This window comes from Lissotriton helveticus, chromosome 5_1, assembly GCF_964261635.1.
Source record: "Lissotriton helveticus chromosome 5_1, aLisHel1.1, whole genome shotgun sequence".
NCBI classification, from domain to species: Eukaryota; Metazoa; Chordata; class Amphibia; order Caudata; family Salamandridae; genus Lissotriton; species Lissotriton helveticus.
Window position 1 is genome coordinate 1,860,045,874 of NC_136065.1, and position 14,765 is coordinate 1,860,060,638.

General features: G+C 42.9%; 1 protein-coding gene across 1 annotated transcript in view; it reads right to left on the minus strand.

Moving 5' to 3' along the window:
* DHX8 (DEAH-box helicase 8) overlaps positions 1-14,765 on the minus strand; it is a 276,052-nt gene that overhangs the window by 200,662 nt on the left and 60,625 nt on the right. Inside the window, exons 4-6 of the mRNA XM_078645297.1 lie at positions 10,480-10,571; positions 8,998-9,107; positions 1,856-2,179 (exon numbers count right to left, since the gene is read on the minus strand). Coding sequence (XP_078501423.1) covers positions 1,856-2,179; positions 8,998-9,107; positions 10,480-10,571 — 526 coding nt within the window. The remainder of the gene's footprint in view (positions 1-1,855; positions 2,180-8,997; positions 9,108-10,479; positions 10,572-14,765) is intronic.

A 14,765-nucleotide genomic window follows, 5' to 3' on the forward strand; every position in this document is an offset into this window, starting at 1 on the left:
GAGGTAGTTTCGTTTGGCAAAGCTAGTATATTTGGCTTACATTTGAGTGCGAACTAAAACATTAAAAACAGCTTGCTAGAGCGAATAATAAAAAAAAGATTCTTTACAGTGTAGAATCTAAAATATGAGAAACTTACATTTTGAATAACTGAGCACTTTCAAAATGCAAAATAGTCTTGTAGAGTAAGCAATCCGTAAGAGGTAAAATAATAAGCAAAGCAGCCAACAACATTAGTTGAGAGGGTAATAATCAACTGGACGGAGCTAAAGCCCACTATATGTATGTTTTAAAATAATTTGTAACATCTGCCCTACCCATTCAAGCCAGACCTAAAAAAAGTTTTACCGAGACACCAAAAGACTTAGGTGGTGGACGGCTTAGAAAGCTTGCATAAAAGTGTCAAGAAATTATTACATAATTAGCTTATAATTTTGAGCAGAAACCCCCACTGGCACAGAGCTTCTAGCACTTTAAATTCCAAATCTGAGGAACTGACAACAAGGTAAGGCTATAGCACCCAGAGCAATTTCGCAGAGCAAGTCAGTGAGAGCCAAAAACTGCCCAAATTAATCTCAGCCACTGGAAATTTACTCTGTGTCACATTACAGTCCGTCTTTGCTTTACTGTCAGGGACCAACTATATGCAAACTAGTCTTACAACTGCCCCACAAGTTGGGCACAGATGAAACATCAATGTCACATATCCTAGGTACTGAAACACAGGTGTGCTTTGGCCCTTAAGGTCTTTGCCAGCTATATTATCAATATGTTTAAACTTTGGGGGTGGTCAGTTACTCTGCTAACAGTTGGTCAGCCAGAACAGATGATACAGGTATACCAGACGTGTGGTCCATGGGTCACGCTACATAGAATATGAGCTTAACCTCACTAATGATCTCTAGCAAAGGCTAAAACCTGGGAATTGTTTTATTCTTGGGCATGCATAGCAGAGACTGCTCAAATTATGTAGCAGTAGTCTGATAATTGCAGGTGAGATGGGTGACAACAGAAGTGGTTGTGCACCAATATTTTTGGAACAGCCAGCATTATAGAGTCAAAACCACACTGAGAATGAAGCATTTAACTTGCCAGTTTTGAAGAGTTCTACACTTCGGAGAAGTTTGGGGAAAAGCAAATGACTGAAAAGAAGAGTGAAATATATCCTCCTTTATATTGTTTTTAATATTACAAAGAATGTATCATCTGTCCTATATTCTTTGTATAGGGTCTCCTCAATGCCACTAAAAAGTTAGCCCTAATGCAGTCAAATACAAACACCTACACTAGGTATAAGCTACATACACAAATAATCAATTTCAGAATTTCACATTCACAAATTTCATTCATTGTAAGCGAAGATAATTGGCTCAATCGTTAGGGGAAAATATAGGGTTTGTGGAGGTTTGCTGTATTGGCACTGTGGTGAATAAGTCAACTGCCCAGGAGCCCCAGTCACAGACTGTTGCCACAAAACGAAACAAAAATAAACTTTTGCAATACCAATATAAGGCTCAAATCTCCTTAAATTGAAAAGAATATAAGACTTAGATAAAATACTTCTAGCACACTGTAAATCTCACTTCAGTAGACCTCAATCTTCAAAGCAACAGAGGCATTCTCAAGAGGACTGCAGCAAGAAGTAACATAATTATCTTCAGTGCTAGCACAGACCTCAAATTGTCATATTATACTGCGTTGAAGCTGCCCTTCAAATCCATACCATATTGAGTGCATAACTGATATGTGCTGACTGTCTATAATAATGTTGTACACGGTAAAAGTGGTACCCACAGACAACACATATACATGGAACATACTTTTGTTTTATATGGCATGCTCCTAAATAGTGCTCACCTCAGCCCTTCTAGCTGAACAAAGCATCCAAACTGCATTATACTAGTAACTTTGCCATTGTACATGTCCCCAATGGAAGGTTCCTCTGGTGGAGGCCGATCCACATGCTTTTCACGCCACCGTTCATTAGTCTTATCTGTGTGTCGCTCACGATCGCGTGATTCCTTGATAGGGCTAGCGCTCCTGGAACGATGCCTGAGTTTCTCCTTCTTTCGATCTCTTGATTTCGAACGAGACCGAGATGAGCGACGCCGCTTTCGGTCTCGGTCTCGGTCTCTGTCTCTGTCTCGGCTACGACTTCGACTCCTTTTTCTTTTCTTATCCCTGTTAAGAAGAAAAAAAACTTTAGCTAGCGATTCTGGTGACATTTAAAGGGAATTCATTTATGTGTTAACTAAATGTCCTATGATGAACAGTTTCAAATGGTAAGACATCTGCTTTTCTTTTCTCCCTTTAGTCTTCAGAACTTAACCAAGAGTGTTTGTAACTTTTGAAAGCAATAAGGACTCATTAACCACTTTCTCTCTCATACCGAGAAGTATAAATACACCACTGTGAATGCAACCAATTTTTTGCAGACAAAATGCCGACTTGCATCACTATATACCTATATGAACAAAGAGGGGGACGAAAAAAGGACAATGTTTAGAGGGGTCCAGTGTACCTGTCCTAAGAACATGTAGCAAAAAAGGGTGTACAAAGTTCCCCTAGGAATAATCCTGTAATAGAGTCTCTCTCTCAGAAATAATTAGTGAAAGCAAAGGTGGGAAGTCAGCAAGTTCCTTGTCGGAACTAAGAAGCCTCACACAACTAGTGGGCTGGATGACATGTCTCATTCAGCCTTTGTGGTGTTGTTTGCATCATCGGCTTCCTGCTCCTACGTCAAGCCGGCGCTGCAATGCCTGACGGGTAACAACACGTGTTACTCTTTAATGGAGATCTTTTCTCAGATCAAATCTCAGCAACACTTCACATTGAGCAATTCAGGTGTGTTGTCTGCCATTTGTTATCCCACCCAAATAGATATTTCTCTTCAGCCGCAGTCACCAGGAAAGGTACTACAATATAACTCATAATTAATATCTCATTGGCAGAGAAAGCTTTGCATGAAGAGAAACATCCTTTTTGGTACTTTACTGTTACACGTTATTATCGGTCCAGATCTTTCAATGTAGAAAAAGCACGGTATTAAAAGTATTGGCCTAATCATTTTCTTACCTTAAATCACCAGGCAAACTTTGTGACAAAATATGTAACAACTATACATGCACTTACATTCCACCACTACTTTGCATCCAGTAATCCAGATTCCATTCCCTGTGCAGATGACCATGATGATTCAAGCAACAATGCCATCTGCATTCTGAATACTGTGGTGGCTATTGGTTCATATGGTCAACTTTTGGACCCTTATTTTTAATCATGGAAAAATTTGTTGCATCCAAGAGTAATTTATGTCTTTCCTATTCCACAAAATTCTAAACACTTTACTTCTCAAGAGATTCCAAATGTTAGCAGGTACACTTTCATTACGGATTCCTTTTCAAGTAAAATAGGACCACTTTGAATTCCCAATCGACTTTTATGCTTCTCATTTTTTTTTCTTTATTTTGAATTTGAATATCTTAATTTATGTATAGGTGTTTTATTGAGCATTACTTACATCTTTTATTTTCTCCATTTATATGTGATTTTTACTTACACTTTGTACAGTGTAACAGCAGCATTTCGCAGCAGGAGTCTATGTTAAATGAGAAAATACAAGTAAAATAACACTGTCCTCTCCCTAAATTAATCGATGGTGAGTACTTTCTGGAGTCCCTCTTTATTAACTAGAGAACTAGTTTGTAGTTTTTCCTTTTTAATGGCCTTATATGGCCCGGCAATCTGCAATCCAGAACTGTATACAAAATTTAAATAAGACATCTAAATTGAGTTGTTCAGGTGTAAGAATTTTAAAACAGTCCATTGCACCTAATCCTATATGCTTAGTGCACACAATCACTGTTCTCTCCTCTCCTACAAATATACATATACACAAAAGGCAACTGTACATCTTTGAGTTCTAAATCTTTCACAATGACAACTGTTACAAACTGGCACATGTTTGTTAACCCCACAGTGAGCACTATATCAGCAATGTATCATAGTATCATGGTTATATATTGATGAATTGTTCTGAACCGCTTTATTTCCAGCTGCTAATATTATATATCATGCATACACAAGCAAAGACATGTAGAATGTGTAGAGGCATACACAAACTATAAAGTAAGAGGACACATGCAAAGTCTTCTTTCAGAAATTATACACTTATTCCAGAACTACCTAGGAATTATAAGATGTTCTAAATCTAATGTAATGTTTTACTCAGTGGCGTAGTTATAGTGTGTTGTTATCGTTAGGTCAGAATTTCAATATAAAGAGCATTTTTTGTTTGCTTAATATTCGTTTGAAACATTTCTTTGCAATCCACATCAGGTGGTCTCAGGCTTATTCTCATTTAAAAATAAGTACTACTTGTACTATGAACTTCACTGATTTGTAAATGGCGCACTGTAGGAAGCTAGCTCTTTATGTGATATACCACTAAGTAAACCTAAAGTGCTCTATTTGTGGTAGTGTGGTAGAGCAGCCTTAGGCCTGACACAGAGGAGTGTAAGACATTTGTCATACACACAGTGATCATTAAATGAAACACAACTCAAAAAGGAGATCCACATCTATTTAATAAATATAAGCTTCTTTCAAGATTTATTTAAGACCACGATGAACGTTAAATACTAAGCACACTTTTCAATATAATACTTTTCAAATAAAAAAAAGCAGTGCTATTTTTCAGTTCAGCAATGACTTACAAATCCAGTCTTCAGGGTCTGTGGTCAACACCAGGCAAGGTTCAAATCAATACCAAGCATGCACAACCAGCAGCACAGGGGTGGCTGGGTGCAGAGGTCAAATTCGGGGTTGGCACCCAATGCTAATCAACAAATTGAAGAGGTGCTGTTCACAGGTGAGTAAAGTGGTGTCAGGGGTCGATCTCCTTAGGTTAAGGTAAGTACAGGGGGCACAAGGTAGTCCCAAACGTACACCCTCAATGGCACAGGGGCGGCTGGGTGCAGAGTGCCAACATAGCATTGGGTGCCCAATGGGGGAGATCGGTTTCGAAGAAAGGCTATAGGCTCATGCCGTACGAAGAAAACCCACAGCTGCCCAGGTAATTAGTGATGCTCGGGGACATATGGGACAACATCGTTCAACCTCCTCAAGTCCCAGGGGTTTCAGGTTCAGGGGTGTCCTTTGGTGTTAGGAACAGCTTACTGGGCAGGACGCAGTCAGGGGAAGGGGGTCTTCAGAATCAGGCGGCTGGCATCAAGGCGGAAGGGGTGGGAGCACACTGCTGACCTCCCAGCACAGTTCGCCCCTTAGCATTATGGTAAATGCAGTTTGTAGTGCATGCTTACTTGGTATTTTGCTGGAGTGTTCCACCAAAGTTGGTGCAGGTTAGTGCTGTACATCTCTAGACACATGTGTTCTGAATTATATCCTTCATCAGTAGAGATAAACAAAAAAACGATTTTCATCTGGGGTGGCTGAGTAGGCTGCCACAATTCTTACAGGTCTCAGTACCTCTCACGGGCGCACAGGTGCATCTCCACAAGCTCGTCAGCTCAAGGTAGCCTGGCAGGGTTCCGCCCATGGTAGATTTTGGCTCAGAATCACTGGAGAACCTTCGTAGGACTGGCGGGTCACTTGGACTCAGGCTATGGGAGTCAGGTGCAGAGGTGAGTCCGGAGGCAGTTTCGTGGTTCCTCAGGACAGAGTTTTTTTTAAAGTTGTTTTCTTCTTGAACAGCTCCACTGTTCTCTGGAGATCTTGCTCTTTGTCGAAGGCAGGCTGTCCTCCGAAGGATTTGGTGGTCGCTGGGCTGCAGGACGGGTGCAGTATTGTTGAGATCTGCAGACAGGCCAGTAGGGCTAGGGCCAAGTCAGTTGGTTTCTGCAGTCTTCTTTACTGGTGCAGTCTCCAGCACTTCGTAGGTCATCAGAAATCCTATTCCAGGGTCTGGGGTTCCACCTAAATAATAGATTTAGGGGAGTGACCAGTAGGAACCAATGGGTTCCTTACCTGGGGTGTCGAAACCCCCTATTATGCCACCCTCTCGTGGGAGGGGGGCATAGCTCTAGCTCTGAATGGATCAGCCCCACCATCCTCAAGATGGTGGGCACTTGAAAATGTGCTTCACTTTGCCTCCAGTATCTGAGGGGTGGAGTTGGCGAAGAGAGGGGGGACACACCTTCTATTCTCACTAGGTTTTCCAGCCGGTTCGCCCGCCAAACCTGGGGGTTTGAACCGGGGGCTGCTATCTTCTGCTAGCAGCAGAGGCTGTGGCTGCATTACAAAGGCGGAATGGCCTTTGAAACTTCGCTCGCGAGCACTGTACTCATCCTGGGGGAGGGGTTGTGACACCACAATGTTTCTGGCCTCAGAGAACAGGGGCTCTCGACCTAGTGGTCCAGACACTTTTATGGCAGTGGCAAGCTGCCTACAGCCAGTCAGAGCCCACACCAGAGTAGGTAGGTTTTCATGGGGCACCCGAGCTGCCCCCTAGATATATGTTTTAATAAATCTAACACTGGTATCAGTGTTGGTTTATTAAGAGGAGTTGTTTGGTACAAAATACTCCTGTGTTCAGTGGAGCTTTTGTGGTGATGGGGAACTCAAGTTGTCAATTTTCCAGCCCAGGTATTCTCTATGACTTCCCTGGCACTTACAATATTAATAACAGACTTAAATATTGTAGGGGAATATCTGCTCGAGCAGATATGCCCACACCGGAGCTACAGTGCACCCTGCCTTAGGGCTTGTAAGGCCTGCTAGAGGATTGACTTGCCTATACCTTAGGTAACGTTCCTTTGACATGGCAGACAGGCAGGGGGCCATGTTGTCGTTTTTGTCTGCACCAAGGCATGCAGGCTGCGGTGGCAGTTTGCATGGCCTTGGTGAGGGGCACATAGGGCACCCTCTTCAGTCCCAATGCCCTTGGTACCAAGGGTACCATTTACTAGGGACTTACAGGTGGTGCCAATCATGGTGCAGTTTTAGAAAGAATACTGGTACTGGGAACCTGATTAGCATGGCCCCAGTACTCTACAGTCAAAGGCGCATCAAAAGCCAGGCAAAAAGTGGGAAAGTACTGCAACTGGAATCCACTTAAATACATGCACCAAATAGATTTCAACATGTACAGCCACACTTTTCTCTAGGGCTTCCGCTTTGACCATAATATACAGTCAAATGTGTACATGCAGTACCTTGTGCAATATATAAATATGGTGTCATCAATTATTTTATTAATTATGTTATTTGAGGTGCCCTACCTTCGTTGCGCACTACCTGTGGCAGTGTGCATCGGGTGTTGGCTGCAAGGACTGGCCTCTTCTAGCAAGGCCCCACACTGAAACCTGTGGGTGACCAACATCCATTCTGCAGAGCCAGCCAGGCCTGCACATAATCCCTCGCAGGTGACCAACTCCACAGCTCCAACCCCCACACGTGACTAAACCCCTTAATGGCCTATTCAATTTCAAGTCTCCGAGTCCTTTAAAGGAGGCCGTAACATTTTCTTTAGAGTTGTAGCCAGCCAATCACATCATTCGGTGCTGCGATACCAGTAGCGCAGTACCTTACGGCAAAACCAACCGAAAAGATATACCTAGCTTTTGCTTGCTCATTCAGCCCTTCATGCCCAACGTAAGCCCCTCTTTAAAAGCTCAGCTTATCTTGACAGAAAGGCTTTTTCGAGCCTTCCCAATAAAAAAACAAATCTATGTCTTTGGCAGTAAACGGATATTTATAGAAGAATCTATGCCACAGATTTAATATCCCTCACATCCTGGTTTTCCGAAATTTTGCTCATAATATTTATTCCACTAATGGGCAAATTCTGAACCGTAGGTGGTATGCCAACTTTTACAGGAGGACACATCCCTCTACTTAAAATTTTTTATAAGTTCATATGATGAACAAAAATTAGGCTAAGTATTTACAGATCAGTGTTATTCAGGGGTTTCCCAGTCAACAGAATAAGATTGACTTCTAGCCCTCTCACAGATTCATTTTCCTCCATCTCTCATAAGGGCACTATTGGCCGGATCTATTCAATGATTCTAGATGGATATCTGGAAATCTGTCATTACCTGGCTAGCAACTGGTCAGACAAGCGTAATGCATAGAACACCATAAGGGATGTGCAGAGGGGCCTCTGCTACTGAACATTTAAAAAAATCAGAATTAATCGGTATCAAGTTATTCAAATATAAAATATAACAAAGCTGTTCCATTCATGGGGATGCTGCCAGAGTTCGGTTTAAAACTCCCAAATGCAGGCGAACACAGCTCATACCTTTGTCAGTAGCACCAAAATTCAGGATTTCAGCTTAAAGAGAAGTCAGTATGTTGGGATTGTGCGTTTTGTTATTATCAAAATAGTCTCTGCACTGCAAGGGCATTGTTAAACACAAATTTCTCATGTGTTAAGTAATATTGAGCACACAATCATATACAACAATCATGGGCAACAAATCCAAAGCAACAACAATTCCAACCAATACTACAATTGGTTAAAACCTTGATAGCCTTGGATTCTTTGATTTAGTGAAGTGATAATTTTATGGGACAATGCTTTGGGGCATTAGACCCAATATATTTATTTATGCTATAAGTCAACTGTTGCATAGCATATATTTGTTCATGTTTTGAAGACGAGTAACATACAATCAGCACCACAGCATTGCAAATAAAAGATGAAGCACGAGCCACGGTTCTACTTTCAGAAATGAATTCAGGCACCCCATACACTAACAGGCAAGGAAAGAATAAAATGCAAATCTAATCAAGGGATGAAGAATAAGGAGCAACAAGTCACCACCACAGGGACCAGATGTACAAAGATTTCGTCATCACAGGCTCCTTGAAATGAAACCAAAGCATGGACATTTAATAATAACGAAATGTAACCAAACCAAAACCCTATGAAGCTCAAAGCTATGGAAGTTGCACCATATTTAAAATTTCTGTATAATTCTTAGTCCAATAACAATTAAGAGTGGTGTTAGAATGTAATGAAGGAAATAACTCACTTGTGTCTGCTGCTCTTCTTTTTATCTTCACCAATTGCGCCTGGCATTAAAGCTTCAAGTTCTTTTAATGCATCAGCTGCTACTTTAACATCATCTTCATCAAGCATCATCTGTTGAGATTAAGATATTTTACATCAATAACAATAATAATCAAGCAACATTTTAAGGTTTTCCAGAACTGGATCATTGGACCACGAGTCAAGGTAGAATTAAAAGGTGACCTCCAAGAAGTATGAAGCAACGCATGATAAGTCACACAAAGTGTTCCAAGAAACTGCAGCGACTCAGGAGTCAGGAATCATGAGATAGATACAGGACAAGCTTTTGGAGTAAGCAGTGCCTACCACAAGGCAAGTAGCTCCTGCACATAATAAACTTATTTTATTGCTCCTTTGCGGTAAGAGAACATTTTAAACCAATGGACCTATGCCTGTTGAATATTCTGGTATGGGAAATTTAGTGCACATATGAACTGTTTGGAATTCAAAAACGCGTTATAAAGATAACTTAAACATCATGCATGCTCTTCTGCAACAAAACATGGTCAAAAAATGGTGCATGTAGAAGAGATCCAGTTAAAACTAAATGTGGGTGTGTACTGTTCTGCACATAAAACGCAGCCACACTGGAGACCGATGAACTGATTTGTGGGACACAGATAAGAAAAATGACCAGATGTATGAAGAAGCGTAAGTAAAAGAGAACACTTTACAATCTACCAGTATACTCACCAGACCACTTCACATTTTTTTAGCAGGCTATCTGAGAAATCAGACTATCTAAAGAACACATTCAACCCAATTCCAAAGCCATCCTGCACTTCAACATTGTAGAAGTTCAAAAACTGACTGTCACATTTGTACCACATATCAAAAGACATGACACTGTCAGAAATGAACATTAGAGGACCATGTAAACCGATTCATTTGTAATTATTAAAGAACTGTTGCCATTTGTCATGATTTGGTTAGCCTGTTGTCTAACAGAAATATTAATTTCCACTCTATCTGCACCTTTTAAACAAGTTCTCATTTGTCACATCTCTGGTTACTCAACAAAAAAAACAGAATTTATTGATTTTGAAATTACACAAAAGAATCACTAAATTGCAGAGTAAATCTAACTAATTATTTATTGCCAAATGGAAGCATACATTGTCCACCTTGTTCTAGAGAACCTCGTAATTAAAAGAGTGCAAATTACATTGTATAAAATGATGTGCAAAAGAGGTGCACATGTGTTAACTGCCATTCATTTGGGTCACAGTGTTACAGAATCAATACTGTTCAATCCATAACTGTTTAATCGAGTAACTCAACCCTTGTGTTTCCAGTAATCTTTTAGTAACAACTAAAATGAATGTCTCAGCATTGCTCATCTTGCCGGGAGTACACATGCCTTTTTTGGACAAACCCTTTGATTGGTGCCCTAGGGACAGAAACAATCTACCTCTTTGAATGCGATGGTGACAGTTGTACTCACTTTAACTTTCACAACTGGAATGTCAGGCCTGCAAAGTGCTGGAAAGAGCTCCTTCAACTTTTCTTTTTCTGATTTTGGTTTGAGAAGGCCTTCTGGTTTGAAATTAAAGTAAGAAATACATCTGTAAATATCAGAAATGATTTATAACAGTGATGCAAAAAGAACATTTTTCTTATACAGTATATGCTACAGCACAATTTGGAGTCCAGAAGCCCTGTAATAGGCAATATTACTCAACTGTACATATTTTAACAAGTCTGAAATTATGATAGTTTTAGTCAGTTCTGTTGAAATTTTTGCATGTCTCTGTATCTATCTAAGAGATTTCATGCTGTCATATCAGACCATAATAGATTCCCAAGATGAAACCGGATGAAAGTAATAAATAAATACATAAACAAAAGGATTTAATCTAAGCTCGCGCGTGCGGCGTATTTCTCTGGGGAAATTAGGAGCAGTGGCAACCCCTCTAAAACTATCTTTTCTATATTGAAAAGTCTAAAACTGCACGGGGTCCGGCTGTGCCCCTATTTCCTCTAATGAGCAACGTGAGGCTCTGGCTACTTTCTTTGTCGAAAAAGTGGAGAACATCTACCTATCCTTCATGCACACTGCTATGAGCTCCGATCCTGTCTCGGGTCCACCCCCTGCTCATACTTTGGATTCATTCCCACAGGTTTCCTTGGAGGAGCTACGGTTAATATGTTCCAAGATCAAATCAGGCTCCCCTTCGGACCCTCTCAAACCTGACCAGTTTATGAGATCGTTCGCTTTGCTATGGTCACCTCTAAGACAGGTGATTAACAACTCTCTGTCCAGTGCGACAGTTCCCAATACTAGGAAGCAAGCAAAGGTGATTCCTTTGCTTAAGAAGCCTACCCTGGGCGCTGCCAACCTGGATAGTTATCATCGGATCTCTATCCTCCCATTGATTGCCAAGATCACCGAAACCTATGTCTATTCCATTCTTGCCAGATTTCTGGAAGAAAACAACTGTTTGGACATCTCTCAGAATGGCCTCCGCTCAGGTCAGTATGGAGTCTGCTCTCCTGGCTGTCACCGAACATCTCAGGCTCACGTTAGATGAGGGACATACGTCGGGGCTGATTCTGTTAGACCTCAGCACCTTATTCGACGCGGTCTCTCACCAGATCTTGTTACACAGGTTAAAATAAGCAGTTGTGGGCCCAGCTTTGACCTGGTGTGCTTCCTTTCTCTCAAATAGGACCTTCCAGGTTATAGCCCCCCCTTTCACCCCTACGTACCATGCAAATAAGCAAGGGGTTCCGCAAGGCTCCCTTCTGAGCCCTCTGCTTTTCAATCTCTACGTTCAACCCCTTGCAGTCTTGGCAAGGAGCAGAAGGCTTACCATCGTATAATATGCTGATGAAACACAGCTAGTGGTAGCGGTCTCAGACTACTCTGGGAGTGCAGCATCTAAGTTTCGGGACAATCTCACGACTGTTGCCGAGTGGAGGACTGATAATTGTCTCCACTTTAACTCCAGCAAGTCAGAGGCCCGGCTGGTGGGTAACCATCGAGAGCTATGGGGGAACGGGTTGTGGCCAGCCATACTGGGATGTGCACCTACTCCTAAGCAGGTGGTGAAAGATCTCGGAGTCTCGGTAGATTCGGGTCTTAATTTTCAGCTCCAAAACAAAAAAGTCACCAGGACCTGCTTTGGCATACTTAGGGGGCTTAAACCGTTGCTTGGGTTCTTTGACCCATCAGTCAGGCAAATGATAATCCAGGCCTCCATTCTATCAAGCCTGGACTATTCCAATGCACTGTACCTAAGGGTGAATAAGATTGAAACCCTGAGATTACAGCAAGTCCAAAACGTGGCGGCTAGAACCCTGCTGGACCTCCCCAGAACCTGTCCCATCTCTACGGCCATCTGCCGGTTGCACTGGCTCCCTGTCACCAACCAAGTGGAATTTAAGGTCCTCTGTACTGCATTTAAAATCCTGAAACTCTCCTCTTTGGCCATCTTGACCAATCTGTTGTCATCTTACCACCCGACGCGCCAGCTTCGCTCCACTGGACAACACGTGGCTATTGTGCCTCGTACGAGGAAGGTACGGTCAGGCGGACGCTCCTTCCGTCTTTTGGCTGCCAAGCTGTGGAATGCTCTACCATACTCCATTCGTGCCATGGAAAATTACTTGGCCTGTCGCAGAGCAATTAAAACTCATCTTTTCTCCACAGTCTAGTGTTTTATTTAGGTCTCGCCTTTGCAGCGCGCATGCGCTCCATAGGAGGGCCTTTAGCCGTCGTTCTTCACTTTTTCAAGCACTGCACTCGTGTTTGTGAGGGGGGATCCACCTTGCGGGAGCACACAGCGGCACGCCACAAGCACGAGTGCAGTGCTTGAAAAAGTGAAGACTGCTCTCACGGCCGCGCGTCTTGTTTTACTTTGCACACACTTTATGGCCACTCTGAGTGCCTTTACCTTGCTTCAACTCTCTTCCCCCTCCCCATCACAGAGTGCTTCTACGGAAGATGCAACTTGTTTTGTATTTGAAATTACGTTTTTTCCAATACAATTTTCTCAAAAAAATGCTGCTCTCTGAATGATGTTGGTTTAATGCTAGGTCGAGTCAGTAATCGCAACAAAGTCGTCCAGCAAGAGGTAATATATGTGAACAAATGTCGATGTGAACATGTGTGAATTCTGATAGGAAAGCTTCATTGCAGATCAGGAGCACTCTGCATTTGGAAAACTAAGTCACAATCTCAGTAATATGTGACCCGGGATGTACGGTGCATTTTGCACATTCCAGAGAGAATTAATGGTGGCATAGTTAATGAGCTTTCGTGAAAATAATAACCAGCGTCTACTAAGCACACCTTTGTGTCGCTACCAGTCATCACGTCAGTGTCGCTTTTCATGAAGACATTAAGCTTAAACATGTCTTGTACTGGATTTCTTCTGTCTCAGAAGGGTTCAGGCAGTGATAATACATCCAAGGGCCAAAGGAAGGGGGTGGGGGGGGTGGGGGGGGGGGGGGAGGGTGAGCCCTCTTGGTTCTGAGTTTTTTTTTAAATTTCTGCTAGTGATTAGAAGTCAGCGGTACAAAAGGGGGTGGTAATGGACGGAGCATCTGAACCAATCAAACACTCACACCCAGTCAAAAGATCTGGGTTTAATCCATCACCGTTCTTTAGCCCACTCTGCCACCCCAGTTCAGACATGGCTATATGCAAATCAGTCTGACCCTGTGCCTCATGGGAACAGTCCAGCCCGAACTGCCAAGCCATGCCTTCCCTGGACCGGAAACAGGCTTCCGAGGACCGGTTTCTGGCATTACAGCCGTCTTCAGCCCGGCTTGCTTGAATCCAGTGGCAAAGTGAGCAAGGGACTCACGTCTGAGCATACCCTGCCACACTTATGGCGGCCAAAAGCGGTACAAAAGGGGGTGGTAATGGACGGAGCATCTGAACCAATCAAACACTCACACCCAGTCAAAAGATCTGGGTTTAATCCATCACCGTTCTTTAGCCCACTCTGCCACCCCAGTTCAGACATGGCTATATGAAGCTTGTTTCCGGTCCAGGGAAGGCATGGCTTGGCAGTTCGGGCTGGACTGTTCCCATCAGGCACAGGGTCAGACTGATTTGCATATAGCCATGTTCGAACTGGGGTGGCAGAGTGGGCTAAAGAACGGTGATGGATCAAACCCAGATCTTTTGACTGGGTGTGAGTGTTTGATTGATTCAGATGCTCCGTCCATCACCACCTCCTTTTGTACCGCTTTGGCCGCCATAAGTGTGGCAGGGTATGCTCAGACGTGAGTCCCTTGCTCACTTTGCCACTGGATTCAAGCAAGCCGGGCTGAAGACGGCTGGAATGCCAGAAACCGGTCCTCGGAAGCTTGTTTCCGGTCCAGGGAAGGCATGGCTTGGCAGTTCGGGCTGGACTGTTCCCATGAGGCACAGGGTCAGACTGATTTGCATATAGCCATGTCTGAACTGGGGTGGCAGAGTGGGCTAAAGAACGGTGATGGATCAAACCCAGATCTTTTGACTGGGTGTGTTTGATTGATTGATTCAGATGCTCCGTCCACCACCACTCCCTTTTGTACCGCTGATTAGAAGTCAGTCAGCTGCTTGCCATTATGCTTGCCTTATGTAACGAGGGAGCAAAAACCGACATTAAGCAGCATTCGTGTACTGGCACGGGAGCTCTGTGTCCCACAGTTCACTATTATGTAAATTTAGAGGTCTGCCAGTAAAGCCATTGCTATACCCAGACCACTTCTTGGGTCAAGAGATGATGTAAACTT